The sequence below is a fragment of the Pezoporus wallicus genome, unplaced genomic scaffold, assembly GCF_028554395.1.
Source record: "Pezoporus wallicus isolate ANWC-B61680 ecotype Strahan unplaced genomic scaffold, APGP_CSIRO_Pwel_v1 scaffold_6446, whole genome shotgun sequence".
In the NCBI taxonomy this organism is placed as follows: Eukaryota; Metazoa; Chordata; class Aves; order Psittaciformes; family Psittacidae; genus Pezoporus; species Pezoporus wallicus.
In genome coordinates, this window is record NW_026636264.1 from 4,900,677 (window position 1) to 4,912,994 (window position 12,318).

General features: G+C 37.8%; 1 protein-coding gene across 4 annotated transcripts in view; it reads left to right on the forward strand.

Moving 5' to 3' along the window:
- CWF19L2 (CWF19 like cell cycle control factor 2) overlaps positions 1 to 12,318 on the forward strand; it is a 75,575-nt gene that overhangs the window by 44,723 nt on the left and 18,534 nt on the right. For all 4 annotated transcript variants that reach the window (XM_057399733.1, XM_057399735.1, XM_057399734.1 and 1 more), the window contains 2 exons: positions 1,948 to 2,073; positions 3,322 to 3,459. In XM_057399733.1, the coding sequence (XP_057255716.1) occupies positions 1,948 to 2,073; positions 3,322 to 3,459 (264 nt within the window). The remainder of the gene's footprint in view (positions 1 to 1,947; positions 2,074 to 3,321; positions 3,460 to 12,318) is intronic.

Genomic DNA, 12,318 nt, shown 5'->3' on the forward strand with positions numbered 1-12,318 from the left:
AAGTTTAAAAAACTCAAAGCAGAAGACTAGTTCTGGGTCCTGTCTTCTGTGTAGTTTGGGTGCTGGAATGTGGTGCTTTGTGAACTCCAGTATAGCAAAAAAATCCCCCAAAATTATGTTCAAAATGCTGACAGGGATAATGAAAGGAAAATAAGGAAAATAACACCATTTATCATTAATTTCCTCTTAGGCTTTATTCAGTTTAAATAAAAGATGTATCTCAGACAAAGGATTCCATTGACTGATTGCACTATTTCTAGATCAGGTGGCTCCTACTTAGAGTTTTTGAACTCTTACACCAGTTGTAAGATGGTAAAATGTACATTTAGTGCTGTTTGTCTCATTAAAGTGCTTCTGTGGTCCTCCTGGGTGACTTGTCTCAGGTTCCACCTTCTGGAAGATTCCATTTTGGTTTTGAGCTTCATTATTATTTGTCCTTGAAGATCAGCCAGCTCTCTTGGGCACCTTTGTCATTCATGACCATCCCTCATGAGATCAGGCCAAGCAGATCCGTGAATAAAATGAAGAGCATTTTCCTATAATCCAGGGGGTTTTCTTTGCCCTGTTATTTGCCTTTCTGACTTCCCTTAGAATCTTAAGCTCCACTACCTCTTGGTTGCTGCAGCCAAGGCAGCTGCTGACTTCCGTGAGCCTGATTAGGCTGGTTTTTAAAATTTCTGAGTGGAAGATCTGGTAGAGCAACACTCCTAGCCAAGTTTGTCAGCATTTGTATCAGTACTTGCCCTCAATACATGCAAAATCTGGGTTGCTTGTGCCCTACTGTGCTGCTCTTCTGGCAGATGAACTGGTGGTTCTATTCTACCGTAAGGACCAAAGATTGGTGTGTGAAAGGTTTCCTTGTTGCCATGTCCTGAGGATGCCTCTTACATCTCCAGAACTTCAAGAGTTTGGTTTAGTCAGGGTTAGAAGATAATTCCTCATAATTCCAAAATTTCTTTTTGGTATGTAGAAGCAGTAACTATGTATGAAGGAAATTTATGTGAGACTGAATATGTTTGCCATCCAGAGGCATTTAAATGACTTATTTGACATATATGTGAGGTGTCCCTGCCCATGGCAGGGGGGTTGGAACTAGATGATCTTAAGGTCCTTTCCAACCCTAACTATTCTATGATTGTATATCAGGTAAACACTTGTTTTTCTTTCTGTATATTTTGGCACATGAACAGATGATTTAAATGTTGTTACTTCTGCCTCAGTCTATAATTTAATCCGACCTAAATAACCAGTGTACATCTACTCATCTCTCTTCACCATAGAGAGAGGTACTTGTTGAGCTGTTTGTATTTCCTATTCTGCATACCCTATAATCAAGATTAAAATATTATCATTATTACACTCTGATGAAAGCAATCTGTATCAGTGGTAGGTGCAGTATAGGAAAAGTCAGATCTAGTGGAATCTGTTGAAAATCTATAGCTAATGTTTTTTTGTTAGCCGAGTTTTGAAAAGAAAAAAATACACCAAACCACACAAAACACAACACAACACCCACAGACCACAAAAAGCCCAGAAGTGGTAACTTGCTGAAATTTCCAATGATTTTTGGGAATATCCTGTTATAATAGTGGCAGTGTATATTAATTCAATATTATCTATTTGAGTCTTCAGAAGCATTGTATTTCTTCCGGGGATAAGGCTTTATGGGAAAGTACCAAGAATACAAACTTGGTTCTTTTAGGAAAAGATTTGTTAACTCTGCACTTAACTAGCTGAATATATGTTTAATATTCTGTTCTTTTTGAAAGTGGAAAAGGAACCTTGTGTGAGGTAATAGTGTCTGCTTTGAATTATAATGAACACACAAAATTTAAGAATGCTATTTACTCTTTAGAATTCGAAATATTTAATTTAGTGTGGATTAGGTGTTTCTTTTGGTTTTGTCTGTGTCAACTCTTTTAAAATATGTTTTAAAACCTGACACAGCCTTCAAGACATCAAGAAGCAGAACAAGTGGTCCTTGTCAGAACAGATCAAAGTGGAAGGGCATGGCCTGTGACCGCACCAGATGAACCACAGGAGTCCAAAGGAGGAAGGAGAAAGCGACAGATGGTAAGTTTTACAAGTGTATTAAAGTGTAATTCTAAAATGATTTTATAGTTTTATGATGAGTAATATGAGTGTCTTACCAGAATGTCAATAGGTAGTTAAAACGTTCCTGTCAGAAGATGATTGTAATTAAGTGTTAGAGTATGTATTTATTAAGCATAGATTAAGTTTATTTTCAGGCTGTGTTTCCCTAGGGATGACTTTAGGATGTATTTAAATACACATTCAAGAAAAAGTAAGTTTTTCAAGTTCTCACAGTCTCTTCTCCAAGGAGTTTCTATTACGTAAAGTTATGTAAATAATGAAGATTAGCAGAGGTGAACATTTCCAAAATATGATTTTATTGACATATTCAAGTCTCAGGGGCTAATTTTCTTTTGCTTTTATTTGATTCTGATCAAAAATACTGCTACTGCTGATAATAAAAATTTTTACCTAATCTTTGCAACAGTGGTTTTGAGGAGGAACAGTGAGAAGTTTGGAAACTGGAACAGTGTTTGCTTGCAACAGTGAATAACCTAATATTTTGATCTTTTTGCTGTAAGAGGAGGTAACAATACTTATATTTCTAGCAAGCATGTTCTTGATTAGTAGGACAGATCCATTTGTAACACTGCTATGGAGGAGTGAAAGGCACAAGAGGGTGAGGAGTAGCTTGCCATCCTCCTATTGTTTTCTACTTTGGAAAATATGATCTTGTTTTATGTTAATGAGCATTCCCTATACTCCTTCAGGATTTAATTTAGTCCTGCTCTAAAGGACAAACTCTGTTCTTTTGTACACTCTAAGATGACAACATTTCCCAGCAGAGGTACCACATTTATCAAGTTTTCAGTACTGTGATTGCTGTGTTTCAGTAGTGTCTGTGACTTGACAGTTCAAAAGCTTCTGTAAATAATGAAGATTACTTTTTGGAATAGTCTGTTTTTTGTGAGCTGATCTACTGTTTCACTTTTCTTTCTTTGTTTTCATCTTTCCTGAATGGTAATATTGTAGCTCTGGTAGCTTAAGGATATGATAGATACAGCAATTGTAGGAAGAGGCTATATTTTTATTTCAGTGTACTGATGCAACTGAAGAAAGTGGGAAATGCTCTTTTCCTTAAGTGAAATGAAGCAGCAAGCCCAGTTGTTTCAGATGTGCTTAGCTTGATTCATGATTCTTTAAACTTCCTGAAATTAGTAAGATCTGAATTTTATAGTTGATCATTCTCACTAGTTTAATATTTATTTTCAATATGTTTGCTTCTAGATCCCTACTCATGTAGATAAAGAAAGAGTAAGGTATTTTCAGGATGATGATAGTATGGACCTGAAGGATTTGGTCAAAAATGAGAAGATGAGGACAGCAGAGGATCAAAACTCACTGTTCATGCGTATGGCATCAAAGGTAAGGTGTTGTGTGTTTGGCTTTTTAATTAAATATTTTATTATTTGAAATGTCAGGGAGGACCTGAGGCCTCAGTGCTCTAGGTATGTTGCTTTTGGTTGAGAACTCTGTCTTGAGTAATAATCAAGTCTATTGTAAGATGGTCCTGGTAAATGTTATCAGTGGTGGCAACTTGCATGCACCTTCATAGAGGTGATTATGTTGTTCTGCCTGTAAAATTTGACACTTTTGAGGTGACTACTCTTAGAGTGTTGTATATCAATAGGTTACTTGTGCCCAACAAAGCAGGTTTTCCCCTAATTAGTTACAAATACAAGAAGCATTTTCTTAGTGTGTAGCATAACTCTTCCATCTAGGAGTTACAAGAATCAATGAGATTTGAAGAAAACTAAAATTCCATCAGGACATCCTGGTTAATGAGATAATTTACACTCACAGGCCACACAGATTTATACACCATGGTTCCATGAGTGACTCTACTTGAAAGAGGGTCCAACTCACAGATAGTGCAATGCAAATGGAACTGTTAATTTCTGTCATCCAAAGTGAGTAATAAAAATACGCTTTCTGTGCTTGGTATTGAAGTGTTTGACAGAGATGATTTCCAGTAGCTACGACACACTTTCTCTAGCATGCTTCAGATTTTACCGGGTTTGCTGCTCCAGTATTTTGTGCACTGTTGAGCAGGTTTTGAAAAAGCTTATTAGCATGGAATGAGTATCATCACAGACAGAATTAGTTTCTTCCATTTATTTAGAAGGCAGACAGGGTCTTAGAAAGTAGATTTTGGTTGGTTTGTTTGTTTTCCTTTTAAAAATCTCCTCCCTTAGCCAATACTTAGAACAATCGGGAAGACCACGACAGTGCCCAGTAAAAAATATTTAATCTGATGCTATAAACCATGTGGCAGGAAATCCTTCTGTAGAGATTATCAGAATTTAGTGTGGTTTATGCATTTCAATTCAGCTGCTTCTGGGAGATGTTCTTATTCACTGGCATACTCAAAAAAATGATGCCCTTGGGGATCCAATTAAATAAACACATCTTCTTGGCAGTATTTGATTTCCTGATTTACCTTCTCTTCAAAAAAAAATGTCTAAGCACATAAAACTTTGCTTCAAGCCGTGTAATAGTGCAAACTATTAACTAGAATTAACTAGCATATCTGCCATGGAAACATTTACAAGTAAATGAAAATATAAGGACACGATATTAATGTGTCTTTCTGAAATCGATATTAATGTGCTTAATCTGTCCTGTGTTTGGTCTGATGTTTTCATGTGACTACTTCCAATGAGCAGTTTACGGATTGCTTTTTGTGCTCCGATTCTTTTCAGAGACGTGAAAATAAAACCAGGCTTATTTGAGGCTCATGAATTTGGCAATAGTAAATGTTTGCTGTGCCCCTATGAATACACAGTGGAGAGTGCTCTCAAAAAGAGAAATATTTTTTTACTTGGATTTTTCAAACTGAAATGAAAGGCCATTGGTGCTTTTCTGTGAAATGTATGTGCATTTATGTGCTTGGCTTGCCCCTGAAATTTCTAAACTTTGTGAAAAAGTATTATTTGTGTATTCATGTATTTGCTGATTCCAAGCTTCAAACCGGAAATAATGTTTGACTTTCTGAGCATGTTCAGTGCTCAGTGCTAATTGCACATGTATGACTCTGGGGAAAACATTCTAAGGGGGTGGACACCCTCCCAAAGCAGGCTAAAATTGTATTTAATTAATTAAAATTAAATTGAAGGGTGAGTGAACAGAAGAATAAAGAATTTCTGGAGGTTAAAAGAAAAATCAAGTCCAGAACCCAGACATTATTTAAAAAGTACTTGTCTTATCCAAGTAAGGAGAATGGAAAAGAGTTTGAGCTTTGCAGGCCTAGAAGTAAGCTTTCATAAGAAAAATGATCTGGAGAGAATCGCTTTAAGTAATTATTTTGACTTTGCTAAAAGCATAGAACTAGGAGCTAAACTCATCGGAAGCAAAAAGCCTCCAGGAATGTAGTGTTGAAAAAACCTGATCAAGGCATAATTAGAGCGTTGAGGAAAAACAAGTACATACAAGAAGAACTAATGAACTGTTTGTATTAATGTCCTCTATAAATGAGGTCAGAGAGATTCTTTTTCATGAGCAATTATTTACAGGGAATAAGTAAAAAACTATCTCAAGTTAACAGTGTCAGTAAAATGAATTTTAGCCCAGACTTACAGAAATCCATTAGCTTAAAAAGAAACTTGAATTTGGGATGAACAATAGCAGATGTCTAAAACTGAATGGTCCTCCTCCTTAAGTTGTCTGAAAGAAGTCAGGTGTGACATGAACTGCTGAATATAATCTTTATTCATCCTGAGGAACAGAAGATGGCAAGTGTAATGGCAATCTTTAAGAATAAAACAGAGGGCAGAAGTAAATAGTTATTTTTTATTTTAAAAAGAGGGTTGCCAGTGGGTTAATAACATAATTATTCAGGGCTGTCAGACACAGAGGTCATTCTAAATTGTAGAATTTCAGAATAGAAAGCTGGGATTTTTCTAACACTATGAAACTTTTATCTGAATTGATTCTTAAGGCGTACTTTAGAGGGTTGCTGGACACACGTACGTATTTTAGTGGTATGAGTCATCTGTCCTATTTTGAATGCCGTCTGAAAGACATTATGGGTATAAAAGTTATTAAGATGTCTAGCTCAGACACAGGAGATTATGCTATAGACCTTTCAGATAAGGAGAAAGAGATCCCACCATAGGTATCGAGGCAATAAATTCAGATTAAAGACAGGGTCAAATAAATGCAGAATGATGGTAATCATGAAGCCGAGTGAAGCCATAGCTGTGTATCTGCCACAAGAGGCTGTTACTGCTTGTTTTGAGAGTCATTGCAAGTCTGCAAACGGTATCTCAGTGCTGGTGTAATTAAAAGGAGAAACAGAATTTTGGAGATTGTGGCAAAAGAAAATTTAGGACCAACCTGAAACATATGGTACCCATAGCCTCAGTGCTAGCCAAGCCTGTAAAGCATACCCTGTCATAGAATGGTGGCAATTTGAAGTAAACCTAACTAAGCAACATTTCTTCAGCCTGGGAGGGGGGAATGACTGCTGGTACACTAGAACACAATTATCATAATAAGTTTAATAGAAACAAGCTATTTTTGTTTCTCATATGTGAAGTGTTCCAGGGCAGAGTTTAACATGAAGGGTTTGGGGTGTTTTTCACTGAAGGAGGAAATTGTAGAACTTGCACTGTAGCTAAAGCATGAGATGCTGAGGAGGCCTGAATTGTGAGGTGGAAAGAAAAAAAGATACACTGACTGTGAAGTACAGTTTCATTGGTAAATATTAAATAAGGAGATCTAGACAGGCTTTTGGTGCAGGATTTCCACAGTGAAGTGCTGAGAGCTGCAAGTATATAACAGAAGTGTCAGTTCTATGTGCTTTGTTTATGCTTTCCCCCATACGTTTTAGCCATTGCTGGAGATTGATTTTGTAACATAAAATGATCACAGTGGTTGGAGTGAGCAGCTGAATTTAGTTATGTTGTATTCTAGAGGCTTTCCTTTGTTTGGTTTTGGTATTGTTTTATTTAAGGATAAAATTTCTTATTAATGTTACAAGAGTGTATTGTGTTTCCTGGCTTATGCAACTGCTTTATATTGTAGTTTGGGAAGGCTCTGAAGGTTCCTACTGACTTCAGTAAACTTTGGGTCAGATACTGTGTACCATATGTACTGTTTTTCTTTTTGTGTTCTTTTTTTTGTGTTCCATTACATTATTTTATTAGAACCAAAACTCTTTTGTCAGTTTTAGTGGGATAACAGTACACAGATTTGACACAGATGAATTACTTTCTCTTTGTATATTCATTTGAGAAGTGGAAAAAATATCCACAAAAAATGAATCTGCCATCTTTCAGAAGAGCTTTGGGAGAAAACTGCTGGACGTCTGTAAATGATATCCTACCCAGGATAGGAGAAGGGAGACCCTATCCCTTAAATTCTGTTGAATAATTTAATTTATTTTATCAGTCTGAACTGCTTTTGTTGAGTGCTTGTTATGATTTCCTGGGAGTGGCTACTGGGATAGAAGTTATCTACTGCAGATGAGGGAGTTGCTTTTGATGAATAAAATTTAGGGTATATTTTTTACCACAGTCTTCCTGTAAGGATCTCTACTGCACTAATACTTTTCGTTACAGTGGTGGTTTTGCTTCCCTGAATTCTAATGTCAAATCTGGTGGCAACATAATTTGTGGGAAAACAGATATTCAATGGGTGGCTCATCCTTAGGTTCAGTTGGATGCCTCTTTTCAGCTTAACGGAAACCAAAATAAAATTTGTTTGAATTGCTGAAAATAGTATTCTTTTTTTAAATCCATTGTATTTGTTATTTTTCTTAAAATTGCTGACTGCTCAGTCAAGTAAAAAGAAGAGTTAGACTAAAAACTTAAGGAGCTTCTGCTGTCATAATATAGTCAAATATGTCTGTGTTTTTGTCTTAGAGCATCTATCTTATGATCAGATGATATTTTTCCATACTGGGTGTATCTTGTTCAGTCCAGTGAGTGTTCAGCATTTGTCAGCAAGGTGGCTCTCCAGTACTTACAGCTCTTTGGTTGTGCAGTGTCATCACCCTTTCTTGCCACGTTTAATCCAATATGAATCCATCAATTTGAACAGAGGATCCTAAATCCTCTCTGCCTTCATCACCTCGGTCTTGTGTGATGAGGTTGCTTCTTCTGTGCCAGCCAGCAGTGTAATTCCCCATGCAGTTGTGGCTGTGGTTGCCACTAAGCATATAGACTACAGCACTGTTATTTCCTTCATGGATTTACCCAGGGCTTTATCACTTTCCCATCTATGCCAAAAAGAAAATTCCAGAAACTTAGCTGTTGAGGATGGAGGAAATTACACTGCTCTCCCAAATGGGAATGGAAGGAGAAAGATGGACCAACAGGTTTTCTGGCTTTTATGCAGCCGAATGCTGAGCTACATGTGAATGATACTTTCCCAATATTTTGCATTTTAATGCTATTTTAAATTATATAAAGGCTAGTTGTCATGAATCTCTGAAGAATTTTACAAAGTTGCAGTTTTGTAAAGGGACATCATAGAATGGTTTGGGTTGGAAAGGACTTAAGATCATCTAGTTCCAACCCTGCTGCCGTGGGGCAGGGGCACCTCGCACTAGACCGGGTTGCCCTAAACCCTGTGCAGCCTGGCCTTGAACATTGCCAGGGATGGGGCAACAACAACAATGGGGCAACCTGTGCCAGTGCCTCAGCACCCTCATGAAGAATTTCTTCCTTATATCTAACCAAAATCTCCTGTTTAAGTTTGAACCCATTGTCTCTTATCCTGTCACCACAGTCCCTTATGAATACTGTCTCTCTGGCGTCCTTGTAGGCCCCCTTCAGATACTGGGAGGCTGCTATGAGGTCTCCCCTAAGCCTTCTCTACTACAGACTCAACAGACCCGACTCTCTCAGTCTCTGTTAGGAGAGGTACTCCAGCCCTCTGATCATCTTTGTGGCCTCCTCTGGACTCGCTACAAGGGGTCCACATCCTTATTTTGGGGGCCCCAGAGCTGAATACAGTACACAAGGTGGGGTCTCATGAGGGCGAAGTAGAGGGGAAAATCAGCTCCCTTGACCTGCTGGTCACGCTCCTTTTGATGCGGCCCAGGATACGGTTGGCTTTCTGGGCTGCGAGTGCACAGTGCAGGCTCATGTTGAGCTTCTTGTCAATCAACACCCCCAAGTCCTTCTCTGCAGGGCTGCTCTCAATCCATTCTTTGCCTAAACTGTAGCTGTGCATGGGATTGCCCCGACCCAGGTGCGGGACCTTACGTTTGGCTTTGTTGAACTTCATGAAGTTGGCATCGGCCCATCTGTCCAGAGTGTCAAGGTCCCTCTGGATGACATCTCTTCCCTCCAGCGTATCAACCAGGCTACACAGCTTGGTGTCATTGGCATGTCAGCTGCACCACAGGATCAGTCCCAACACTGATCTCTGAGAAACACCACTGATCACTGGTCTCAACATGGACATTGAACCTTTGACTACAGCTCTCTGTGTGTTGCCCTCCAGCCAATTCCTTATCCAGCAGGTAGTTCATCCATCACATTCATGTCTCTTCAACTTAGAGACAAGGATGTTGTGCAGGACAGTATCAAGTTGGGGATATTGAAATAGGAAGATAGAATTCAGAAAAAAAATTATTTTCTTAAACGGGACTTGGAGGAAATGTCAGTACGTAGACCCAAAATCTCTATCCATGAAACCTCTGTCGAATTGTATTGGCCAATGAAGGTCTGTATAATGTTACCTCATGCCTGACTCCCTTTCTGTTTCACAGACTAAACTTCTGTTGTGGTCAAGCCATTCTTATCCTTAGAAGTCTTTTTCCAGTTTGTAAAATTTCCTTTTCTCAAGAGCTCCAGGAGATCAGATGGAGGCACTGTGCCACCTCCTAGCTATTTGTTTACCTTTTGAGCCAATGTTTTAAATTTATATGAAATGCAAGTTCAGATTTACCATTCCCCTGTTGCTCATTGTTCTTTTTCTAGTTGTGGTTCTAACACAACCTTGTGGTACTTGACGCTCTTGAGTCCTGTTACTTTTGGCTTCTGTTCAAAGCATGTTGATGTGGATGTCAGTTTTCTTGGACAGTCTGAAATACAGCCTCTCCAACAGGCATCCTATGCATGCTATTATGTCAAATTCATGACTCATGAAAAAGCACCAAATCTTTCATTTTCACTGGTGAAAAAGATTTCTTTTTTCCTTGTTTAAAGAAAATATTAAAAGCCCAACACTAATCTCTTTAACGGATGGGGAATAAAACCCAGGCCTTAAATCTGATTCTTTCACTTCACTGTTACGCTTAAAGAAAAAAAAAATCCACCTTTTTGAAGTAACTGCATTTTACTTTTTACTTTCTTCAGCTTGAAATCAGTGCTGCAGAAGCATGACTATAGGATACAAGAAAAGTCAACAAAATATTTGAAAACTGGTATTTTTTTTCCTGACAGTTTTAGAGTACAGAATGAGTGTGAAATCTTAGGTTTTCACTACTGATAGCTTTAAGTACCCTGTCTGTAATTCCTTCTGCCCTTGACTGTTGTAAGTAGTTCAATTTTCCCAAATTCGTGCTGTTAAGACTTACGTAATCCTTTTACTTATGTCAATAGATGCTTGTGGGTGTACAAATGCTGATTTCTAGAACATTACTTCAATAGAAATTACCTTCTATTTGTACGGATAAATTTGACTAAGGCTTTTTTTCTTCTTGTTGAGTACATTTCACTAAAAGAAAGCAAGAAAGATTAATTGGTGTTGTTCATCAGGCCATTTAAATTTTGTACATAAACTGCTTTTATTTAAGAATCTCTGAAGTCATCCATAACATGAATTTAAGCATTGAAAAAATACAGAACTATGCTAGTAATGCTGACCTTCATTTATGGATTTAGTAAAGAGATACGCTGGTATAAGTTTGCAAGAAGCAAATTTGCATGTTGCCTTTCTTTGATTTTGAAGGCTGTAAAATGGAAGGTTGTTTTAAGCCTTAATCATTTTTATTTGCTGTGCAAACCTACCTGTTACATCATAGAAAGTTAGGATTGGAAAGGACCGTAAGATCATCTAGTTACTACTCCGCTGTCGTGGTCAAGGGTGCTTCACCCTAAAGCATATCTCCCAGTGTTCTGTCCAACCTGGCCTTGAACACTGCCAGGGATAGAGCATTTACCACTTCTTTGGATAACCTGCTCCAGCGCTTCACCATCCTTACAATAAAGAACTTCTTCCATATATCCAACATGGACCTCCCCTGTTTAAGTTTAAACCCATTACCCGTTGTCCTATCACTACAATCCCTGATGAAGAGGCCCTCTCCATCTTTGGATTTCCATCACCATAACCCAAAATAATAGTCTAGAAACATTTAGAAACTAAAGTGAAAAATGCAGCATGTTGCAGCTGCTCCTATTATGTAATAAACCTTTTTTATTTTTTCACATGGTGAAGCTGTTCTAGCACAGTATGTAATAAATGTGATAAAACTCTAACAAAGCTCTAGTGCTCTGTTGCTGTGAAAGAATATGAAAACCCAAGATAAAAATAATTCTGAAGTCCTTGTTCTGCCTTCTGCTACATTTCAGTTCAGTGCACAAAACACCTTTCTGTGTATATTGTGTGGACACAAAGTTAAAGCTCTTCCTGCATGTAGAAATAAATCAACAGCAGTGACAGCTGGATTAGGAAAGAAAACCTTGGAACAGGAGAAACTGTATAGATGCAGCCCGTAACAAATGACTGCATGAGCATTTGGCATTCTTCCTGAGTTGTGTTAAAATTACAAGAGAAGTTACAAATTAATATTTGTGCTGGACAGGCTTTTCTAAGCATTAAAGTTATGGCCAGGAATAACTTTAAAGTTAAATGCTAATGAGAGCTTTAATAGCAGAACTCTGTGACTGAAGGTGTTTTGTTTGGCTTACATTTCATTGACCTACAGGTAAAGTTTTGTCTGTCCTAATAACTAAATATAGCAAAATCTACAGCCTTCATTTCAAATAACTGAAACAAAAAGGAGATTGGTCCCTAACCATTGAGCAGTACTCTGCTCTAAATCTGTTGCTTGACTTCGGCTGCTCAAAGGTAGTCCTGAACTACCTTGCTCGTCAACATGATTCATCATGTTTACCTCTCAGTGCCATAGGCCTTAAAGCATTTTGTGGATTCGTACTATATGTTCAAAATATTATTTATTTCACTGTGATGGTAGGCTTGGGAAATGCCTATATGCTGAATGTTATGGAATTAAACCTACAAATTCAGATGTCTGTGCTCATACAG